Source organism: Ornithorhynchus anatinus, chromosome 18, assembly GCF_004115215.2.
Source record: "Ornithorhynchus anatinus isolate Pmale09 chromosome 18, mOrnAna1.pri.v4, whole genome shotgun sequence".
NCBI classification, from domain to species: Eukaryota; Metazoa; Chordata; class Mammalia; order Monotremata; family Ornithorhynchidae; genus Ornithorhynchus; species Ornithorhynchus anatinus.
In genome coordinates this window covers 15164923-15188698 of record NC_041745.1, presented here as the reverse complement: position 1 = coordinate 15188698, position 23776 = coordinate 15164923, and the positions used below count along the sequence as shown (strand labels likewise).

The 23776-nt window shown below is 52.3% G+C and overlaps 1 protein-coding gene across 1 annotated transcript; it reads left to right on the top strand.

Annotated features, from left to right (window-relative positions):
• SPR (sepiapterin reductase) lies at positions 1-8117 on the top strand. Its single transcript, XM_029082950.2, has 3 exons — positions 1-399; positions 5280-5570; positions 7288-8117. Exons 1-3 carry the CDS (start codon positions 36-38, stop codon positions 7476-7478), a joined length of 846 nt encoding a protein of 281 aa, XP_028938783.1. The 5' UTR covers positions 1-35; the 3' UTR covers positions 7479-8117.
• The last annotated feature ends 15659 nt before the right edge of the window (positions 8118-23776 follow it).

Sequence of the window (23776 nt, the reverse complement as noted above, 5' to 3'; positions counted from 1 at the left end):
GGCGAGGCGCGCGCCCGGCGGCTCCGGCGGAGGGGATGGAGGGCGCGTGCGCGGAGGGGATGGAGGGCGCGTGCGCGGAGAGGATGGAGGGCGCGTACGCGGAGGGCCCGGCGCTGTGCGTGGTGAGCGGGGCCTCCCGCGGGCTGGGTCGGGCGCTGTCGCGACTGCTCCGTCGGCGACTGGGCCCCGGGTCGGCGCTGGTGCTGAGCGGCCGCAGCGCGACCGGCCTGCGGGACCTGGAGGCCGAGCTGGGCGGGGCGGGGCCCGAGCCGCGCATGCGCCTGCACTGCCTGCCCGCCGACCTGAGCTCCCCGGCCGGGCTGCGCCACCTGCTGGCCGCCGTGCGGGACCTGCCCCGGCCCCCCGCCCTCCGACGCCTCCTGCTCATCAACAACGCCGGTGAGACTCCCAGCTGGACCACCCCGGACAGCCCTCCTCCCCCACAGCCCAAACCTTCATCCTCCCGTCCACTGCCCTAAGCGCTGCGGCCCATCCGCCCATAATAGTAGGCCTATTTGCTAAGCGCTTACTAGGTGCCGGGCACTCCCCTAAGCACTGGGATAGATACAGTTATAATAAGAGTGGTATTTGCTAAGCGCTTATTAGGTGCCGGGCACTCCCCTAAGCTCTGGGATAGATACAGTCATAATAAGGGTGGTATTTGGTAAGCGCTTACTAGGTGCCAGGCACTCCCCTAAGCTCTGCGGTCCATCCGCCCATAATAGTGGGGCTATTTGCTAAGCGCTTACTAGGTGCCGGGCCTCCCCTAAGCTCTGGAATAGATACAGTTATAAGAGTGGTATTTGGTAAGTGCTTACTAGGTGCCACGCACTCCCCTAAGCACTGGGGTAGATACAGTCATAATAAGGATGGTATTTGGCGAGCGCTTACTAGGTGCCAGGCACTCCCCTAATCGCTGCGGTCCATCCACCCAAAATAGTGGGGCTATTTGCTAAGCGCTTACTTGGTGCTGGGCGCTCCCCTAAGCTCTGGGATAGATATAGTCATAATAAGGGTGGTATTTGATAAGCGCTTACTAGGTGCCAGGCACTCCCCTAAGCGCTGGGATAGTCATAATAAGGGTGGTATCTGCTAAGCGCTTACTAGGTGCCGGGCACTCCTCTAAGCTCTGCGGTCGATCTGCCCATAATAGTGGGGGTATTTGCTAAGCGCTTACTAGGTGCCGGGTGCTCCCCTAAGCGCTGGGATAGATACAGTCATAATAAGGGTGGTATTTGGTAAGCGCTTACTAGGTGCCAGGCACTCCCCTAAGCGCTGCGGTCGATCCACCCATAATAGTGGGGGTATTTGCTAAGCACTTACTAGGTCCCGGGCACTCCCCTAAGCTCTGGGATAGAGTCATAATAAGGGTGGTATTTGGTAAGCGCTTCCTAGGTGCCGGGCACTCCCCTAAAGACTGGGATAAAGTCATAATAAGGGTGGTAGTAAGCGCTTACTAGGTGCCAGGCACCTTACTAAGCGCTGGGGTGGAGACAGGCATAATGGTCGTGGTATTTGGTAAGCACTTCCTATGTCCCACGCACTCACCTAAGCGCTGGGATAGATACAGTCATACTAAGGGTGGTATTTGGTAAGGGTTTACTCTGTGCCAGACACTCCCCTAACCACTGAGATAGATACAGTTATGATAACGGTGGTATTTGCTTGCTAAGCACTTACTAGGTGCCGGGCACTCCCCTAAGAACTGGGTTAGATACAGTCATAATAAGGGTGGTATTTAGTAAGCACTTACTAGGTGACAGGCGCTCCCCTAAGCGCTGCGGTCCATCCGCCCGTAACAGTGGTGGTAATGGGTAAGCGCTTACTACGTGCCGGGCACTCCCCTAAGCACTGGGATAGATGCAGTCATAATAAGGGTGGTATTTGGTAAGCACTTACTAGGTGCCAGGCACTCCCCTAAGCGTTGTGGTCGATCCGCCCACAATAGTGGTGGTATCTGGTAAGCACTTACTATGTGCCGGGCACTCGCCTAAGTGCTGGGATAGATACAGTCATAATAATGGTGGTATTTGCTAAGTGCTTACTATGTGCCAGGCACCATACTAAGCGCTGGGATGGAGACAGGTATAATGGTGGTGGTATTTGGTAAACGCTTACTAGGTGCCAGCCACTCTCCTAAGCGCTGTGGTCCATCCGCTCATAATAATGGTGGTATTTGGTAAGCGCCTGCTATGTGCCAAGCACCCTACTAAAAGCTGGGGTGGAGACAGGCATAATAATGGTGGTATTTGGTAAGCGCTTACTATAATAAGCCAGGCACTAATAATAATAATAATAATGGTACTTGTTAAGCACTTAGTATGTTCCAGGCAGAGTAATAATAATAATGGTACTTGTTAAATGCTTATTATGTGCCGAGCACCGTTGTAAGCACTGGAGTAGATTCAAGTTAATCAGGTTGGACACGGTCCTCGTCCTGCATAGGGCTCACAGCCATCATCCCCATTTCATTCCTTCATCCAGTCATATTTATTGAGCTCTTAGTGTGTGCAGGGCACTGTACTAAGCGTTTGGAGAGTACAATTCAGCAACAGAGAGAGACCATCCTTGGCCACAACGGGAGATGGGAGGGGAATGGGGGAACTGCGTTGACTTTGGCACGTGACCGAGCTCGAGTGGACGGCGACGTCCACCCTGAAACGGGCCCCAACCGCTCTTAAAATGGAAAAAAAACAAAGGGCCAGGCCCGCCCGCAGCCACCAAAACGTGGGGGTGGGAGAGGGGCACCCCGGCTGCCCCAGGCCCGCTGAGAACTTGGGGTGGGGGGGAGGGGCACATAGGGGGTCTCGGCGGTCAAGGTGCAGGGGGGCTTCAAGAGTCACCTTCAGCTCCCGAGAAGTACACTTAAGGATCATCACAGTTGCTCGGATTCCTAATTTGCTGCATCCATTCATTCAATAGTATTTATTGAGCACTTACTATGTGCAGGGCACTGTACTAAGCGCTTGGAATGTACAATTCGGGCAACGGATAGAGACGATCCCAGTAACGGGCTCACAGTCTAAACGGGGGAGACAGCAAAGCAAAGCAGAACAAAACAAAGCACGCAGTCTAGCGCAGACATCATCAAGATAAATCAAATCAGAGAGCTATACACATCATTAACAAAATAAATAGGGTAATAAATAATATATACAAATAGGCCCAGTGCCGAGGGGAGGGAAACAACGTCTTGCTCCATACTCATCCGTGTCGATAACCGTTGCTGCAGGGACTTCCTGAGTTTATCCATTCGGTCGTATTTATTGAGGGCTACCTGTGTGCAGAGTGCTGGACTAAGCGCTCGGTAGTGCGATACAACAATACGGAGGCGCATTCCCTGCCCACAACGAGCTGTCAGTCTAGAGGGGGGGCACAGACATTAATAGAAAGAAACGGCAGATAGGACAAAAGGGCTGTGGGGCTGGGAGGAGGAATGAAGAAAGGGAGCAAGTCAGGGTGAGGCAGAAGGGAGAGGGGGAAGAGGAAAGGAGGGGCTTAGTCAGGGAAGGCCTCTTGGAGGAGGTGGACCTTCTGGGAATCTTTTGGACTCTCCCTGGGCCTGCCAACTGACTCTCTAAGTTACCAGAATGCCCTGAGGGCGGCTAGTTAGAAGAATCTTCCCCCCCTCTGGACTGTAAGCTCCGTGTGGGCAGGGAATGTGTCTGTCGCCGTACTCTACTCTCCCAAGCGCTTAGTACAGTGCTCTGCACACAGTAAGCCCTCAGTAGATTCGATTGATGAATGAATGAATCCCAACTCTGGTATATCGTTCTCTCCCAGACGTTTGGCGCAGTGCTGTACGCACACAGTAAGCGCTCAGTAAATAATACTGTATTTGGTGGGGAGGTGTGGGCGCCCGGCCTTCAGCCTGCCAGACTCCGAGTCTCCTCTCCTCCCCTGCTCATCACGATCATCAAGCGCTGCCGAATCGTTTCCGATCCACAGCGACTCTGTGGATCTATTTTCTCCAGAAGGTCCTGTCTTCTGCCACGATCCGTAATCTTGCCGACGGTTCTCAGTCTAGCTAGCTGCCGCTCTGCCTCTTCCACGTTTTCCCTGGATTTTTCCTAGCAACAGTGTCTTCTCCGGAGAATTAGTCCTCCCGATGACACGTCCCAAATATGCTAATCTAAGTCGAGTCATCTGGCCTTCCAAAGACCACTCTGGCTTAATTTGCTCCCCGATCCATTAGTTTGTTTTTCGGGCAGTCCGTGGTATTTGCAAAAGCCTTCTCCAACACCACACGTCAAAAGAATCGTTGCTCTTCCTGTCCTGTTTTTTCACCGTCCTGCTTTCAGATCCATACGACGTCACTGGAAACACCATAGAATTGACCGTTTGTATTTCTGCGGCAACTGATACATCAGCACGTTTCATGACTCCTCTCTGATCTCCCATCCTCCTGTCTCTCCCCACTCCAGTCTATTCTTCATTCCACTGCCCGGATCATCTTTCTACAGAAAAGCTCTGGGCAGGTCCCTCAAAAAACCTCCGGTGGTTGCCCATCAACCCTCGCATGAAATAAAAACTCCTCCCTCTTGGCTTCCAAGCTGTCCATCCCCTTGCCCCCTCCTACCTCACCTCCCTTCTCTCCGTCTCCAGTCCAGCCGGCACGCTCCGCTCCGCTCCTCTGCCGCCGCTCACCTCCTCACTGGGCCTCCGTCCCGCCGTCCCCCCCGGCCCACATCCTACCTCTGGCTCGGAGCACCCTCCCTCCTCACATCCGTCAAACTACCTCTTTTTCCCTCTTCAAAGCCATACTGAGAGCTTACCTCCTCCAGGAGGCCTTCCCAGACTGAGCCCTACGCTCCTCACCTCCACAGTCCCCTGAATCCCTCCCTCTGCTCTTCCCCCTTCCCCTCCCCACAGCACTTTTGCATATTTGTATATATTAATTATTACTCTATTTTGTTAATGATGTGTCTATATCTATGATTCTATTTATCTTGATGACATTGACGCCAGACTACTTGTTTTGTTTTGTCGTCTGCCTCCCCCGTTTAGACTGTGAGCCCGTCGTTGGGCAGAGATTGTCTCTATCTGTTGCCGAATTGTACATTCCAAGCGCTTACTATAGTGCTCTGTGCACAGAGAGCGCTCAATGACTACGATTGAATGAAAGATCTGCCACCAGCATAAAGCGTGGATCCCGACTGCCCCGAAGACCGTCGGCCCTGGCCAGGTCGGGGATCTGGGTTCGGGGAGAGGGAAGAGAAACCCCCTCTTCCTCTCCCCTCCCCACCGTGTTTCCCTGAAGGCCCCGTTTGTGTGTTAAGGTTCTCTGGGGGACGTCTCCAAAGGCTTCGTGGACTTGGAGGACCCGGCTGAAGTGAACGATTACTGGGCGCTCAATCTGACCTCGACCCTCTGCCTGACCTCCGGCATCCTGCGGGCCTTCCCCCCGAGTCCCGGCCTGACCCGCACCGTGGTCAACATCTCTTCCCTCTGCGCCTTGAAGCCCTACAAGAGCTGGGGCCTCTACTGCGCCGGGAAAGCGGCCCGGGACATGATGTTCCGAGTGCTGGCCGCGGAGGAGCCGGACCTCCGGGTGCTGAGCTACGCGCCAGGTACGGGCCGGGGGACCCGTCGACCGACGGTGTGACTGTAAGCTCCTTGTGGGCAGGGAACGCGTCTACCAAATCCATTGTGTTGCACTCTCTCAAGGACTTAGTTGTTTGATAAATACCCTGTTTGATTGATTGGTTGGGACCCTGAGGAACCCAAGAATCCCAGGGCTGGAGGTCTGTTGATTGGGACTCTGAGGAACCCAAGAATCCCTGGGCTGGAAGGTCTCCAGACCAGCTAGGCTAGTTCTGTACATATCCCTAATTTTATTTACCCCTTTGCTCTTCCCCCACCTCCCAGCCCCAAAGCACTGTTAGGTACGGATCTGTCACTTTATCTATTTGTGTCGATGCCTGTCTCCCCCGCCGTCTACCCTGTGAGCTTGTCGTGGGCGGGAAAGGTCACGGTTTATTCTGTCGTGCTTTCCCAAGCTCATAGCACAGTAAGCGCTCAATAAATGAGTGAATGAGTGAATGGGGGATGAAGGAGAGTAGTCCTGGAGTTCCCCCAAACACGCTCTACCTGAACATCACTGCGGGTGTACCCGGCACATTACCCAACGTGGTGGGTTCCGGCAGTCTGGTTCGGGAAAGGCGGGCCGAATGAATCCATCTCTTGACGCTCCTCGTCCCGTGCCCCCTCTAATAAGGATGTTATTAATAATGATATTTAAGTGCTTACCCTGTGCCCGGCACTGGGGTAGTATTGACTCAGAGGAAAGAAAGAAGAACTGGATGAAAGATTTAGATCCAGAAATGGAGACAGAAACGCAGACTTTTGGACAAAGAAGTGGGATAAAGGGATGATAATAATAATAATGGTATTCGTTAAGCGCTTACTACGTTCCAAGCACGTTCTAAGCTCTGGGGAAGATACAAGTTTATCAGGTTATCCCACATGGGGCTCACAGTCTTAATCCCCGTTTTACAGATGGAGATTAACTGAGACATAGAAGTTAAGTGACTTGCCCCAAGTCACACAGCAGACAAGTGGCGGAGCCAGGATTAGAACCCACAATCCCTGACTCCCAAGCCCGTGCTCCCAAGATACCCACCCGTCCTCTCCCGAGCACTTAACACAGTGCTCTGCACACAATAAGCGTTCAGTAAGTACAGTCGAACGAACGAATACAGACTGAGCGACACAAGGGGAGTCAGCGTATATTTAAGTCTTTAGTTGTGTGGTGATGTGTCTTTTTAGGTGTGTCGGTACGTGGAGGCGAGTGTTAATATAATCAGGTTCCACAGTCTGAGAGGAAAGTAGGAGGCGGGGAATCCCCATTTTGCCGATGCCCAGAGAGAGAATAATTCGGGTATTCGTTAGGCATTTAGTATGTGCGAGGCACTGTTCGAAGCACTGGGGTAGATACCAGATAATTGGGTTGGACACAGTCCCTGTCCCACACTTGGGCTCACAGTCTTAATCCCCATTTTCCAGATGAGGTCACAGGCCCAGAGAAGTGAGTGCCTCGCCCCAGGTCGCACAGCAGGCAACTGGCAGAGCCGGGCTTAGAACCCGTGACCTTCTGCCTCCCAGGCCCGGACTCTAGCCACTAGGCCGTGCTGCCGGTGACGGGGCGTGCAGTGGTTAGCCCGAGGTCACGCAGCAGACTGGTGGCGGGGTCAGGATTAGAACTCAGGTCCTCTGCCTCCCAGGCCCGTGCACCGTCCGCTGGGGCGCGCCGCTTCTCACGCTGCCTCCCCGGTGTCCGTCCCGCAGGCCCCCTGGACACGGACATGCAGGAGGAGGCCCGCACGCTCACCAAGGACCCGGACCTGCGGCAGACGTTACTCCAGCTGAAGCAGAGCGGGGGCCTGGTCTCCTGTGAGGACTCAGCCCGGAAGCTGCTGGAGCTGCTCTTCGAAGATACGTTTGAATCGGGGGCCCACGTCGACTTCTACGACGCTTAGATGACCCCTCCTCTGCTCACACGACCACCCCCGTCGAAGGGTACCCCTCTCTTTCGCCCGTCGACGGGCACCCATCTTCGCGCCTTCCCCCCCCCAAACTCCCTGCATTCCACCCTTTACCGGCACCCCTCCGCATTTACTCCCGTGGACCCCAGCTTGCTGCGTTTCGCACCCGCGCTCCGACTAAGGTTTTTAGTTTCCCTTTGGGGTTAGAGGAGCGTGCCCTCCAAGGTGATCCCCGCTTACGTTTGCAGCAGTGAGGAGGCAGCCCCCGGCTCTCTAGCAGACGCCGATGCGGCTTGGTTCTCTGCCTCTGTAACTCGGCTTGTCGTTTTGTTCCTGTTTTCCTCTCCACCTTAGATGGTGTGGCCCCGCTGAAACTTCCCCGACGCTTTTCCTGTCCATCTGTTCATTCGATCGTATTTATGGAGCGTTTACCGCGTGCAGAGCACTGGACACAAGAAACTGACACATCCCCTGCCCACAAGGAGCTTAAAGTCTGGGAGGACGGAAGTCTAACCTTCTAGACCTCACGATTCCTTTTACGAGGTCCTTTGATGTCAATTCCCAGTGTGATTCTCCCACACGTGGCTGTATCTGTTCTTTCTGACTTTAATAAAACCCCCCAAAATCCAAGAACTGGGCACCTTAACTTGCTCCTCAAAGGCCATCGGAATTGGGTGACCCTTTTTGATTATTATTAATAATAATAACGGTACTTGATAAGCACTTACTACGCGCGAGGTACCGTACTGAGCACCGGGCTGGATTCAGGCAAATCCGGTTGGACACAGTCCCCCGTCCCACTTGGGGCTCGCAGTCTCGATCCCCATTTTATAGATGAGGGAACCGAGGCACGGAGATTGTCATCGCCGTGGTATTTAAGAGCTTACTACGTGCCAGGCATCGTCCTAAGCACCGGGGTGGTATTTGTTAAGAGCTTACTTTGTGCCGGGCATTATATTAAGCACTGGGGTAGTTAGAAGGTGTCCCACGTGGGATCCCCATCTTACAGATGAGGTAACTGAGACCCGGAGAAGTGAAGTGACTTGTCCGAGGTCACACAACAGACAAGCGGCAGACCCAGGATTAGGACCCAGGACCTTCAGACTCCCGGGTCCGTGCTCCGTCCACTCGGTCGTGCTGCTTCCCTACAAGGCCACGCTACTTATCTTGATGACAGTAAAAGGCCACGGGTCCGGTTGGAGAATCAAATCCCATGTTATCTTCCCTTCTCGGATCCTCAGTATCTGCCCCAGTGCTAGTACAGCGCCCGGCACGTATTAAGCACTTAGCAAATACCACAGTTATTATCTACCCCTTCCATGCTCACACCCACCGGACCGCATTTGTGTACGCAAACTGCGGAGTTTACAGAAGTGCACATAAATGCTGCAGGGCGAATAGCCAATGTCCAAAGGTCACAGGGTATAGAGGACGCAGAAGGGAGAAGAAACTGGAGGAGGGGCTTCATCGGATAAGGCATCATGGCGGGGTTTTGAACGCTCTGAAGAGGGGAAGGGTGGTGGTGTGGCCCGTGTGGAGGGGGAGGACGAACCAGGGCAGGGGGAGGCCGGGGAAAGGAGTCGGGGAGGGGGCCACCCGAGCCAGAGCAGCTGGAGGCCCAGGGAGGAGGCCGGCGCAGGAAGAGCAGACCGCCACCGGGGGGCGATGGAGAGGCGCGGCCGCCCGGAATCCCCGTGCGGGCGAGAGGCAGCGCCGCCTGGTGGCCGCGGCCCGGGCCTGCGCGGCAGAGGGACCGACCGGCCTCCTAACCCGGACCGCTCCGCTTTTCTGCCGGGTGACCTTGGAGAAGTCACTTCCCTTGCCTCAGCCTCAGTTACCTCACCTCTAAAATGGGGGCTAAGACGTGGGAGCCCCACGTGGGACGTAGAGTGTGTCCGACCCGATGAGCTTCTGTCTATCTCAGTGTTCAGCACAAGTGAATTCTTCAGAACCACCGTGAAAAATGAAAAACCATCAGTGCCACCTCGGGGGTGGTGAGAGAGATGGGGAGGTGCAGCTTTACAGAGCAACGCCTAGTCCCACTAGAGAAAAGCAGCCTCCCCAAATTAGCCTAGTGCCATACCATACTCCTACCACTATTACTACTAATGATGACATTGGTTAAATGCTTACTATGTGCAAAACACTTTTCTAAACTCTGGGGGAGATACAAGGTAATCGGCTTGTCCCACATGGGGCTCAGTCTTAATCCTTATTTCACAGATGAGGTAACTGAGGCCCAGAGAAGTTATGCGGGTGGCCCAAGGTCACACAGCAGACAAGTGGAGGAGGTGGAATTAGAACCCACGTCCCCTGACTCCCAAGCCCGGGCTCGTTCCACTAATAATAATAATGTTGGTATTTGTTAAGCGCTTACTATGTGCAGAGCACTGTTCTAAGCGCTGGGGTAGATACAGGGTAATCAGGTTGTCCCACGTGAGGCTCACAGTTAATCCCCATTTTACAGATGAGGTAACTGAGGCACAGAGAAGTTAAGTGACTTGCCCACAGTCACACAGCTGACAAGCGGCAGAGCCGGGAGTCGAACTCATGACCTCTGACTCCGAAGCCCAGGCTCTTTCCTCTGAGCCACGCTGCTTCCCTACTATTTACTGTACTACCCTGTACTGTACTATACTATATCAGAGAAGCAGCGTGGCTCAGTGGAAAGAGCACAGGCTTGGGAGTAGAAGTCGTGGGTTCTAATTCCCCCTCCGCCACTGGTCAGCTGTGTGACCTTGGGAGAGTCACTTAACTTCCCTGTGCCGCAGTTACCTCATCGGTCAAATGGGGATTAAAACTGTGACCCCCCACTTAGGACAACCTGATCATCTTGTATCCCTGCCCCCCGCCCCCCCCCCCCAGCAATTAGAACAGTGCTTTGCACATAGTAAGCGCTTCACAAATGCCATCATTATTATTACTGTACTACACTATACTATGCTGCCACCAGGCGGCGATAGAGAGGGGCAGCCGCCCAATATAACGATTGGTGCCACCAGGGGGGCGATAGCGAGATGCAGCTTCACTAGTAATAGTAATAATAATTATTATTATTACTATTATACTACATATACTATTACTAGAGCGATGCCTATTTCCACCAGTGGTGGATAAAAAGGTGCAGGCTCCCTGAACAAGGATGCTGTCACCAGGGGGGTGATAGAGAGGCACAGCCTCCCCAATACCTATTAGTGCCCCAGAGGGGGCAAGGGGGTCGGGGGCAAGTGTCAGTAGGACCTAGCAGCAGTCAGCTACGTCTCTCCGTACACATCCTTTCTTGGTATTGGGGTCAGTGTTTTAGGATATGGGGAGATTAGTGTCTGCCCCCAAACTAGGCGGTCTGCAACCCGCTACCCAGCTCTTTCCAGATCTGTTACTGCCAGTTTCTTCACCCCCAGGCCCGAGACTGAAATCCCTGGTAATAATAATAATAATAATAATGTTGGTATTTGTTAAGCGCTTACTATGTGCCGAGCACTGTTCTAAGCACTGGGGTAGACACAGGGGAATCAGGATGTCCCACGTGGGGCTCACAGTCTTAATCGCCATTTTACAGATGAGGGAACTGAGGCCCAGAGAAGTGAAGTGACTTGCCCAGCGTCACACAGCTGACAAGTGGTAGAGCGGGGATTCGAACCCATGACCTCTGACTCCAAAGTCCGTGCTCTTTCCACTGAGCCATGCTGCTTGGACACAGTCACTGTCCCACATGGGGCTCGCACTCTTGATCCCCCATTTTACAGATGAGGTGACTGAGGCCCAGAGAAGTGAAGCGACTTGCCCAGTGTCACACAGCAGACGGGTGGCGGACCCGGGGTCGGAACCCAGGTCCTCCGACTCCCAGGCCCGGGCCCTTTCCGCTAGGCTGCACTGCTTCTCTCTTCCCTGCTCTGTTGCTTTCAGCCTCCAGGGAAGGACTGTTGGTGAAAGAAGTAATTAGAGCAGGCCAGGTTTGTGGGGCTCTTAATCCAAGAGCCTGGAGAGAGTGAAGGGAAAAGGCAGGGAAGGTGAAGAAGACAGGAAGGAAGGACGGGTCAGCTTTCAGGCTGGCTACTTTGGTGGCCGCTGATGACCATTGCAGATCTTGGACCGATAGTTAATAATAACGATATTTGTTAAGTGCTTCCTTTGTAGCAAGCACTGCATTATGCCCTGTTGTCCGGGGTGTCTCGTGTCTCACGGAACACTTTATTTATGCTATCTGTTAAGCGCTTACTATGGATTCGACACGTTCTAAGCCCTGGGGTAGAACCGGGTGAATAGTTCAGACACGGTTCCTGTCCCTTACGGGGCACACGGTCTCAGCTGGAGGGAGAAGAGGACAACTGAAGCCCAGAGAAGGGAAATGACTTGGCCAAGGTCACACAGAAGATAAGCCGCAGAGCCAAGATCGGAACCACTGACCTTCGGACTCCCAGGCCCAGGCACGATCGAAACTCACAATGTTGACCGTTACTTTTCCACTCATTCTTCAGCGTGACATTATTTTACTCAAATTCACCCTTCATCGGCACTCCTCCTTTTTGGGAGGTGGAATTTAGGGAAAATAGGGGAATTTTATGGTTCTTTTAAAGGCACGTCTCCTCCGAGAGGCCTTCCCTGATGAAACTCTCATCAAAGCTGGGGAAATGGGGGAATTCTAGGGCTCATTTAAGACACATCTCCTCCAAGAGAGCTATTCTGACCGAGCCCTCATTCCCTTTTTTCCCACTCCCTTCTCTTTCACCCAGACTTGCTCCCTTTATTCACCCCCTCCCTCAGTCCCACAGCACTTTTGTCCATATCTGTAATTCCTTTATTTACATTAATGTTGGTCGCCTCCTCTAGACTCTAAGCTTGGTTTGGAAAGGGAACATGTCAGCCAATTCTGCTGTATTATCCTCTCCCAAGCGGTTAGTACAATGCTCTGCACACAGTAGGCACTAAATAAATGCCACCGATGGATTGATTGGCTCTTAGATTGAAAGCCCGGAGCCGGGACAAGGTCCCATGATGCTTTCTCATGCTGCCAAAAAACACCGCAATGGTGGGAAACAGTTTCTGGGTCCCAGGTGGAACAGAAACTTTGTCTGAGGTGATTGTCAGCTGCCTTGGACACTCTCGACGATCCCCTTCTCTTCTACACTTTATCTCACCCTGGCTTCACGGACTCCGTCCTCTCCCAGTTCTCCTCTTATCTCTCTGGCCATTCATTCTCGGTCTCCTTCGTGGGCTCCTCCTCCCCCTCTCATCCATTTACTGTCGAGGTTCCGCAAGGGTCAGTTCTTGGCCTTCTTCTGTTCTCCATCTATACTCACTCATTTCAACTATCATCTCTACACAGATGGCACCCAAAGCTGCATCTCCTCCCCTGTTCTCTCCCCCTCCCTCCAGGCTCGTATCTCCTCCTGTCTCTGGGACGTCTCCACTTGGATGTCTGCCCACCACCTAAAACTCAACACGTCTAAAACTGAGCTCCTTATCTTCCCTCCCAAACCCTGTCCTCTCCCCGACTTCCCCGTCACTGTGGACGGCACGACCGTCCTTCCCGTCTCACGGGCCCGCAACCCTTGGTCTCATCCTTGACTCGGCTCTCTCATTCACCCCACGTGTCCAATCCGCCACTAACACCTCCTGGTCTCACCTTCACAATATCGCCAAGATCCACCCTTTCCTCTCCATCCACCGCTACCGTGCTGGTACAAGCTCTCATTACATCCCCAAGGGATTATTGTGTCAGCCTCCTCTTGGATCTCCCTTCCTCCTGTCTCTCCCCATTCCAGTCTATTCTTCATTCTGCTGCCCGGATCATCTTCCTAGAGAAATGCTCTGGGCATGTCACTCCCCTCCTCAAAAACCTTTAGTGGCTGCCCATCAACCTTCGCATGAAACAAAAACCCCTCACTCTTAGCTTCAGCGCTCTTCATCACCTTGCCCCCTCCTACCTCACCTCCCTTCTCTCCTTCTACTGCCCACCCCGTACCCTCCACTCCTCTGCCGCTCATCTCCTCACTGTCCCCCGTTCATGCCTAACCCGCCGTCGACCCCTGGTCCATGTCCTACCACTGTCCTGGAATGCTCTCCCTCCTCACATCTGCCAAACTCTCTTCCCCTCTTCAAAGTCCAACTAAGAGCTCACCTCCTCCAGGAGACCTTCCCAGACTGAGCCCCCCTTTCCCTTTGCTCCCCCCCTCTGCTCTTCCTCCTTCCCCTCCCCTCAGCACTGTGCTCATTTGTATATTTCATTTATTACCCTATTCATTTTGTTAATAAGGTGTATATCTCCTCGATTCTATTTATCTTGACGATGTTGTCTCGTTTTTGTTTTGTTCTGTTTTGCTTTGCTGTCTGTCTCCCCCGTTTAGACTGTGAGCCCGTCTCTGGGCAGGGATTGCCTCTATGGTACCAAATGGTACATTCCAAGCGCTTAGTACAGTGCTCTGCACATAGTAAGCGTTCAATAAATACTATTGAATGACTGAATTGTCTCCTGATCTAAAAACTTCAAAAATTAGAAGCCTCCCGTTTATCTCGCCCCTCATCATGTGCAGAATGTTTACAATCTGTGGTTAGGTTGCTATCTCTTTGAAGTGGCTTAACTAATTCCATCGAAAGCAGCTCTTTTCAGCTGGGAGAATTCGGTCAGAGAGACAAGCTGAAAAACTGCTAAGGGCTCTTGGCACTAAGCTGAAACCAATCCAGGAATTGGGAAACTGATAATTGACCTTTGGGATTTCAGGCCCGGCTTAAGCCCACAAATATGCCTTGCTTGTCACTCACTAATCAGTCTATCAGTCACTGGTATTTACTGAGCCCTTACTATATGCAGAGCACTGTGCTAAGCATTTGGGAGAGAACTATAGGACAGAGTGGGTAGATACACTCAACTCAGTCAATCGGTGGTATTTATAGAGTGCTTACTGTGGGCAGAGAAATGTAAAATGGGGATGAAGACTGTGAGCCTCACGTGGGACAACCTAATTACCCTGTATCTCCCCCAGCGCTTACAACTGTGCTCGGCACATAGTGAGCGCTTAACAAATACCAACATTATTATTATTATTATCCACAGTGCCTGACACACAGAAAGCGCTTAACAAATACCATTAAAAAGGAAACAGAAAGGGGAGACAGAGCGGAGGGCACAGTGGGGCCTGGGGACGGGAAGCCTCCGTGAAGAACTGACTGATTCATGCATTCACTCATTCAATTTTATTTACTAATTTTATTTATTAATTTTATTTATTGAGTATCCTCCTGGGTGCAAAACACTGTACTAGGTGTTGGGAAAGCCCTGGATGAGAATTGGACCCCTTCCTCGAGGAGTATGTAAATGGGTAGTAGGTGTCTACAATTAAGGATATTTTTCCAGATCCTTTTAACGATGTGCAGCTGCAAATCCCCTTCTCCTTAGTAGCCTTCTGCCTCTCCCCTGATTCTACAGCCCCACACCCCGGCAACCCAGGCTCTCCATTAGGTGCCCTTCTCTGTGGTAAATGGCACTGCCCCTTGACAGCCCCAGATGGTGGTGGATCTTTCTCTACCCTAGGTAAGATCTGGGGGTTATACTTGCCGTAGGCTGTGGAGAGAAGACAGAGTGCCTTCCTCTGGGGTTTTGGTGAGTAGGGGCGGTGATGCCCCCTTGGTTAGTTTATCTATTGTTCAGCTGTGTCAGTTGATATATTGGATTAAGAGCCCCCCAAAGGTGGCTTTCTCTATCTACTGCTTACACCAGTGCTATTGAGGTGGGTAGTGCAAATGGTTTGGTTTTGATGTTTCAGGAGCGAGTTGGGTTGATGCTTTCGGGGGACAACTTAAGACTGGGCTAATAGATGTTGACTGACCAGCTACTCAGCGGTGCTACGGACACCCATAGATTGCGCCGGCCAAATCAGAAGGGTTCTGATTTGGGGCTATCAGGTGTTACTCAAAGCAGGAGGATGTCACCAGCTTCTAACCTGTAGATTGACAACCTAGCACCCTCCCCCCCGCCTTATCCTCCACGTTTCATTCCTTCAGTCTCACCCAGGCAGCGTTAAGGGTCTGGAGCCTTGAGAGTGCAAAGCCGGGGTGATGACACTCTCTCTCTTTCTCCTTCCCTCTGGCGACTACTCAGCCTGAGGGGTGTGAGATGAATGTGGCTCCCATGGGCCGGAGAGCCTCAGATTTCTCCTTCCTCCTATCAAATTTAGGAGGCTGGGCCGGGCCGGAAGGTGTGACCCTCTTAGGCCCAAGAGACAGGGAGCGGGTGACATGGATTGGAGGTGGGCAGTGGCTCAGACTGGAAGTTGTCCCAGGTCCCGCTACCCAATCTAGTCAGGGAATCAATTGGTCATAAGGAGGAGACTTAAGTACTTGCAGTGTGACTTTAGTGGTGTCCCTTGATCTCTCTGTGTCTCTGCTTTCCCCTCCCCGTTTTCTAATAATAAACACGGTACTTGTGGGATGAAGTGTGTAAATGCCAGAATATACATCTTTATATATTTATATTCAGGTACATCTCCCCATCTAGTCTGTGAACTCCTTGTGGGTAGGGATTCTATCTAATACCTTTGTTGTAATAATAATAAGTGATAATTGTGATATTTAAATGCTTAGCATGAGTCAGGCACTCTAGTGGGAGCGTGGCTAGACACGAGGCAATCGGATCGCCCACGGTCCCTGTCCCAGACAAGGCCCACAGTCTCCATCCCCATTTCATACGAGGTACCCGAAACCCAAAAAAGTGAAGGGACGTGCCTAAATGTCACACAGCAGACAAGGGACAGAGCTAGAATTAGTCAGTTGTGGTATTTAAGCGCCCCAAAGGTGCCAGGCACTGTACCAATTGCCGTGGGGGGGAACACAAGCAAAGTACGTTGGACACCCACCCTGTCCCACATTGGATTGGCTGTCTTAATCTCCAGTTTACAGATGAGGTGAATAATAATTCCCCCTCTACTCCCTCTGCCATCCCCCCTTTACCTCTCCGCAGCTAAAGCCTCATTTTCCCCTTTTCCCTCTGCTCCTCCACCTCTCCCTTCCCATCCCCACAGCACCGTACCCGTCCGCTCGACTGTATATATTTTCGTTACCCTATTTATTTTGTTAACGAATTGTACATCGCCTCGATTCTATTTAGTTGCCATTGTTTTTACGAGATGTTCTTCCCCTTGACGCTGTTTAGTGCCATCGTTCTCGTCTGTCCGTCTCCCCCGATCAGACCGTAAGCCCGTCAAACGGCAGGGACCGTCTCTATCTGTTGCCGACTTGTTCATCCCAAGCGCTTAGTACAGTGCTCTGCACATAGTAAGCGCTCAATAAATACTATTGAATGAATGAATAAGGCACAGAGAAGGGAAGTGACTTGCCGGAGGTCACACAGCTGACAAGTGGAGGAGGAGGGATGAGAACCCATGACCTCTAACTCCCAAGCCCGGGCTCTTTCCACTGAGATATGCTGCTTCTCTGTTATATGGCCTTAGGCAAGTCGCTTCACTTCTCTGGGCCTCAGTAACCTCATCTGTAAAATGGGGCTGGAGATTGTGAGCTCCATTAGACTGTAAGCCCGTCGATTAGACTGTAAGCCCGTCAAACGGCAGGGACCGTCTCTATCTGTTGCCGACTTGTTCATTCCAAGCGCTTAGTACAGTGCTCTGCACATAGTAAGCGCTCAATAAATACTATTGAATGCATGAATAGGGACTGCGTCCAAACCCATCCCAGCTCTGCCACTCGTCAGCTGTGTGACTGTGGGCAAGTCACTTAACTTCTCTGTGCCTCAGTTACCTCGTCTGTAAAATGGGAATTAAGACTGTGAGCCTCATGAGCTCAACAAATACCAACATTATTATTTGCTTGTATCTACCCACTGCTTAGTATGGTGCCTGGTACAGATTAAGCCCTTTATTATTATTATTATTATCTACCGGCTCTGTGCTCACACCCACCCACCACAACAGCGCTTGGCACATAGTAAGCACTTAAAAAATACCATCATTATTATTGCCATACCCAAAGTGCAGAGTTTACAGATGTGTACATAAATGCTGCAGGGCAAATAGCCAATGTCTTAAGGTCACAGAGTGTAGAGGACGCCGAAGAGAGAAGAAATCGGGGGGGGGGGGGGGCGCGGGAGGGCTTCATCGGAGAAGCCCTCTTGATGGAGTTCTGAACGTTCTGAAGAGGGGGAGTGTGGTGGTCTGGTGGTCGGTATAGAGGGGGAGGGCGATCCTGGGCAGAGGGAGGCCGGGGAAAGGATTCGGGGAGGGGGCGACCCGAGCCAGAGCAGCTGGAGGCCCAGGGAGGAGGCCGGCGCAGGAAGAGCAGACCGCCACCGGGGGGCGATAGAGAGGCGCGGCCCCCCGGAATCCACGTGCGGGCGAGAGGCAGCGCCGCCTGGTGGCTGCGGCCTGGGCCTGCGCGGCAGAGGGACCGACCGGCCTCCTAACCCGGACCGCTCCGCTTCTCTGCCGGGTGACCTTGGAGAAGTCACTTCACTTGCCTCAGCCTCAGTTACCTTGCCTCTAAAATGGGGACTAAGACGTGGGAGCCCCAAGTGAAACATAGGGTGTGTCCGACCCGATGGGCTTCTTTCTATCTCAGCGTTCAGCACACAGTCAGTTCGTCAGAACAACCATGAAAAAACAAACCCCATAAGTATCACCTCGGGGGCAGTGAGCGAGTCGAAGAGGTGCATCTTTACAGAGCAACGCCTAATCCCACCATGGGACAGGAGAGAAAAGCAGCCTCCCCAAATTAGCCTAGTGCCTTACCATACTACTACCACTACTGTTAATAATGATGATATTGGTTAAATGCTCACTACGTGCCGAGCACTGTTCTTTACTCTGGGGGAGATACAAGGTGATCGGCTTGTCCCACATGGGGCTCACAGTCTTAATCCTCATTTCTCAGATGAGGTAACTGAGGCCCAGAGAAGTAAAGTGGGCGGCCAAGGTCACCCAGTACACGAGTGGAGGAGGTGGGATTATTGTTCTTGTCTGTCCGTTTCCCCCGATTAGACTGTAAGCCCATCAAAGGGTAGGGACCGTCTCTGTTACCTATTTGTACATTCGAAGCACTTAATACAGTCCTCTGCACATAGTAAGTGCTCAATAAATGCTATTGAATGAATGAATGGGATTAGACTCTGACTCCCAAGCCGGGCTCGGTCCGGCCATCCAATCTAGTCAGGGAATCAATCAGAGATAGTGAGGAGACTTAAGGACTTGAAGTGTGACTTTAGTGGTGTCCCTTGATCTCTCTGGGTCTCTGCTTTCCCCTCCCCCTTTTCTAATAATAAATGTGGTACTTGTGGGATTAAGTGTGTAAATGCCAGAATATACATCTTTTATTTATATGCACGTACATTGCTTGATCTAGTCTGTGAACTCCTTGTGGGTAGGGAATCTACCTACTACCTTTGTTATGAAAATATTAATAATGATAATTGTGATATTTAAGTGCTGAGGATGAGTTAGTCACTCTAGGGGGCCCGCGGCTAGACGTGAGGCAATCGAATCGGACCCGGTCCCTGTCCTAGACAAGGCCCACAGTCTCCATTCCCCCTTTCATATGAGGTGACCGAAACCCAAAAAGGTGAAGGGGCTAGCCTAAGGTCACACAGCAGACAAGGGGTAGAGCTGGAATTAATCAGTTGTGACATTTAAGTGCCCAATAGTTGCCAGGCACTGTACCAGTTGCTGGGGAGGGAACACAAGCAAAGCACGTTGGACATTTTCCCTGTTCCACATTGGGTTGTCTGTCTTAATCTCCAGTTTACAGATGAGGTGAGTAAGGCAGATAGAATAATAATAATAATGTTGGTATTTGTTAAGCCCTTACTATGTGCCGAGCACTGTCCTAAGCGCTGGGGTAGATACAGGGTAATCAGGTTGTCCCACGTGAGGCTCACAGTTAATCCCCATTTTACAGATGAGATAACTGAGGCACAGAGAAGTTAAGTGACTTGCCCACAGTCACGCAGCTGACAAGTGGCAGAGCAAGACTTCGAACTCCTGACCTCTGACTTCCAAGCCCTTGCTCTTTCCACTGAGCCGCGCTGCCGGAGATCACCCAGCTACCAAGAGGCAGAGGAGGGATTAGAACCCATTACCTATAACTCCCAAGCCTGAACTCTTTCAACTGAGCCACGTTGCTTCAATGCTATGTGGCCTTAGGCAAGTCGCTTCACTTCTCCGGGCCTCAGTTATCTCATCTGTAAAATGGGGCTAGAGATTGAGCTCCACGTAGGAAGGGACGGTGTCCAACCCCATTTGCTTATATCTCCCCCAGTGCAAAGTAACGGTGCCAGGCACAGATTAAGCGCTTAACAGATACCAAAATTTTACTATTATTATTATCTACCGGCTCTGTGCTCACAACCACCCACCGCAACAGTGCTTGGCACATAGTAAACTCTTAACAAATACCGTCATTATTATTTCCACGCACAAAGTGCGGAGTTTACAGATGTGCACATAAATGCTGCAGGGCAAATAACCAATGTCCAAAGGTCACAGAGGGTAGACGACGCAGAAGGGAGAAGAAACCGGAGGGGCGGGAGGGAGAGGGCTTCATCGGATGAGGCCTTATGGCGGGGTTTTGAACTCTCTGAAGAGGGGGAGGTTGGTGGTGTGGCTCGTGTGGAAGGGGAGGACGATCCAGGGCAGGGGGAGGCCGGGGAAAGGAGCCGGGGAGGGGGCCACCCGAACCAGAGCAGCTGGAGGCCTAGGGAGGAGGCCGGTGCAGGAAGAGCGGACCGCCACCGGGGGGCGATCGAGAAGCGCGGCCGCCCAGAAGCCCCGTCCGGGCGAGAAGCAGCGCCGCCTGGTGGCCGCGGCCCGGGCCTGCGCGGCAGAGGGACCGACCGGCCTCCTAACCCGGACCGCTCCGCTTCTCTGCCGGGTGACCTTGGAGAAGTCACTTCACTTGCCTCAGGCTCAGTTACCTCATCTCTAAAATGGGGACTAAGACGTGGGAGCCCCACGTGGGACGTAGAGTGTGTCCGACCCGATGACCTTCTTTCTATCTCAGCGTTCAGCACACAGTCAGTTCTTCAGAACAACCATGAAAAAAACAAACCCCATCAGTACCACCCCGGAGGCGGTGAGCGAGTTGAAGAGGTGCAGCTTTACAGAGCAACGCCTAATCCCACCGTGGGACAGGAGAGAAAAGCAGCCTCCCCAAATAAGCCTAGTGCGCTACCATACTACTACCACTACTGTTAATAATGATGATATTGGTTAAATGCTCACTACGTGCAGCGCACTGTTCTTTACTCTGGGGGAGATACAAGGTGATCGGCTTGTCCCACATGAGGCACACTGTCTTAATCCTCATTTCTCAGATGAGGTAACTGAGGCCCAGAGAAGTTAAGTGGGCGGCCCAAGGTCACCCAGCACACAAGTGGAGGAGGTGGAATTAGAACCAACGTCCTGTGACTCCTAAGCCCGGGCTCGTTCCACTAAGCCAAGCTGCTTCTCTACTATTTACTGTACTACACTGTACTGTACTATATTATATCATTATTACAGAAGCAGCGCGGCTCAGTGGAGAGAGCACAGGCTTGGGAGTCAGAGGTCGTGGGTTCTAAACCCGCCCCCCCCGCCACTAGTCAACTGTGTGACCTTGGGCTATTCACTTAACTTCGTGCCTCAGTTACCTCATCTGTCTAATGGGGATTAAGAGTGTGAGCCCCAGTTGGTACAATCTGATCATCTTTTTTCCCTGACCCCCGAGCGCTTAGTACAGTGCTTTGCACATAGTAAGCGCTTCACTAATGCCATCGTTATTATTACTATACTACAGTATACTATGTTGCCACCAGGCGGCGATAGAGAGGCACAGTCTCCTGGTATAACGATTGGTGCCACCAGGCGGCGATAGCGAGGCACGATTTCACTAATAATAATGATTATTTTTATTATAATTACTATTATACTGTATACGCTATTCCTAGAGCGAGGCCTAGTACAACCAGTGATGGATAAAAAGGTGCAGGCTCCCTGAACAAGGCTGCTGTCACCAGGGGGGTGATAGAGGGGCACAGCCTCCCCAAATACCTATTATAATAATAATAATGTTGGTATTTGTTAAGCGCTTACTATGTGCAGAGCACTGTTCTAAGCGCTGGGTTAGATACAGGGTAATCAGGTTGTCCCACGTGAGGCTCACAATCTTAATCCCCATTTTACAGATGAGGGAACTGAGGCACAGAGAAGTTAAGTGACTTGCACACAGTCACACAGCTGACAAGTGGCAGAGCCACGAGTCGAACTCATGACCTCTGACTCCGAAGCCCAGGGTCTTTCCACTGAGCCACGCTGCTTCCAAGTGCCCCAGAGGGGATCCAGGGGCAAGGGGGACGGGAGCAGGTCTCAGTAGGGCCTAGCAGCAGTCAGCTACGTCTCTCCGTACACATCCTTTCTTGGTATTGGGGTCAGTGTGTTAGGATATGGGGAGATTAGTGTCTGCCCCCAAACTAGGCTGTCTACAATCTGCTACCCAGCTCTTTCCAGCTCTTTTGCTGCCAGTTTCTTCGCCTCCAGCCCCGAGACTAAATTGCCTGGTAACAAACTCAGTTCTCAGCTTTTTCCGGGAGGTAGGATGGGAGACTCTGGACCCCCGTATCAGTAATCCACTCATCTCTCAAAATTGGGTCCACAGCTCTAGATGGGGATTACAGGCAGAATTTTGCCGGGGACAGAGTAACCTTTTCTGCTAAACATCCAGACAGGCCCATGCTGTCAGGCCAATGGCCGTCTGGATCCGGGACGAGGCGAGGCTGAGGGCATCTTCTCAGGGCTTGGGGGCTGGGGGGCGGGGGGGAACGGGTATGTGCTTTTCTTGTGTTCCCTCCCCAGCAATTGGTACAGTGCCTGGCAACTTTGGGGCACTTAAATACCACAACTGATTAATTCCAGCTCTGCCCCTTGTCTGCTGTGTGACCTTAGGCTTGTCCCTTTACTCTTTTGGGTTCAGTTATCTCATCCGTAAAATGGGGCTGGAGACTGTGAGCTCCACGTAGGATAGAGACGGTGTCCAACCCCATTTGCTTGTATCTCCCCCAATGCAAAGTAACGGTGCCAGGCACAGATTAAGCGCTTAACAGATACCAAAATTTTACTATTATTATTATCTACAGGGTCTGTGCTCACAACCACCCACCGCAACAGCGCTTGGCATATAGTAAGCGCTTAACAAATACTGTCATTTTTATTTCCACACATAAAGTACAAAGTTTACAGATGTGCACATAAATGCTGCAGGGCAAATAGCCAGTGTCCCAAGTTCATAGAGTGTAGAGGACGCGGAAGGGAGGAGAAACGGGAGGGGGGAAAGAGGGCTTCAGCGGAGAAGGCCTTTTGATGGAGTTTTGAACGCTCTGAAGAGGGGGCGGGTGGTGGTGTGGCCCGTGTGGAGGGTGAGGGCGGTCCAGGGCAGGGGGAGGCCGGGGAAAGGAATCGGGGAGCGGGCGACCCGAGCCAGAGGAGCTGGAGGCCCAGGGAGGAGGCCGGCGCAGGAAGAGCGGACCGCCACCGGGGGGCGATAGAGAGGCGCGGCCGCCCGGAATCCCCGTCCGGGCGAGAAGCAGCGCCGCCTGGTGGCCGCGGCCCGGGCCTGCGCGGCAGAGGGACCGACCGGCCTCCTAACCCGGACCGCTCCGCTTTTCTGCCGGGTGACCTTGGAGAAGTCACTTCCCTTGCCTCAGCCTCAGTTACCTCACCTCTAAAATGGGGGCTAAGACGTGGGAGCCCCACGTGGGACGTAGAGTGTGTCCCACTCTATGAGCTTCTTTCTATCTCAGCGTTCAGCACACAGTGAGTTCTTCAGAACAACCATGGAAAAAACAAACCCCATCAGTACCACCCCGGAGGCGGTGAGCGAGTTGAAGAGGTGCAGCTTTTCAGAGCAATGCCTAATCCCACCGTGGGATAGGAGAGAAAAGCAGCCTCCCCAAATTAGCCTAGTGTCATACCATACTACTACCACTACTGCTAATAATGATGATATTGGTTAAATGCTCTCTACGTGCGGAGCACTGTTCTTTACTCTGGGGGAGACACAAGGTGATCAGCTTGACCTACATGGGGCTCACAGTTTTAATCCTCATTTCTCAGATGAGGTAACTGAGGCCCAGAGAAGTTAAGTGGCTCAGTGGAAAGAGCATGGGCTTTGGAGTCAGGGCTCATGAGTTCGAATCCCAGCTCTGCCACTTGTCGGCTGTGTGACTGTGGGCAAGTCACTTAACTTCTCTGTGCCTCAGTTCCCTCATCTGTAAAATGGGGATCAAGACTGTGAGCCCCACGTGGGACAACCTGATTCCC

Coding starts and splice junctions, on each gene's coding strand:
- SPR (XM_029082950.2), top strand. CDS start 36: ATGGAGGGCGCGTGCGCGGAGGGGATGGAGGGCGCGTGCGCGGAGAGG. Junction 400..5,279: donor CCTGCTCATCAACAACGCCG/GTGAGACTCCCA, acceptor TTGTGTGTTAAG/GTTCTCTGGGGGACGTCTCC. Junction 5,571..7,287: donor GGTGCTGAGCTACGCGCCAG/GTACGGGCCGGG, acceptor TCCGTCCCGCAG/GCCCCCTGGACACGGACATG.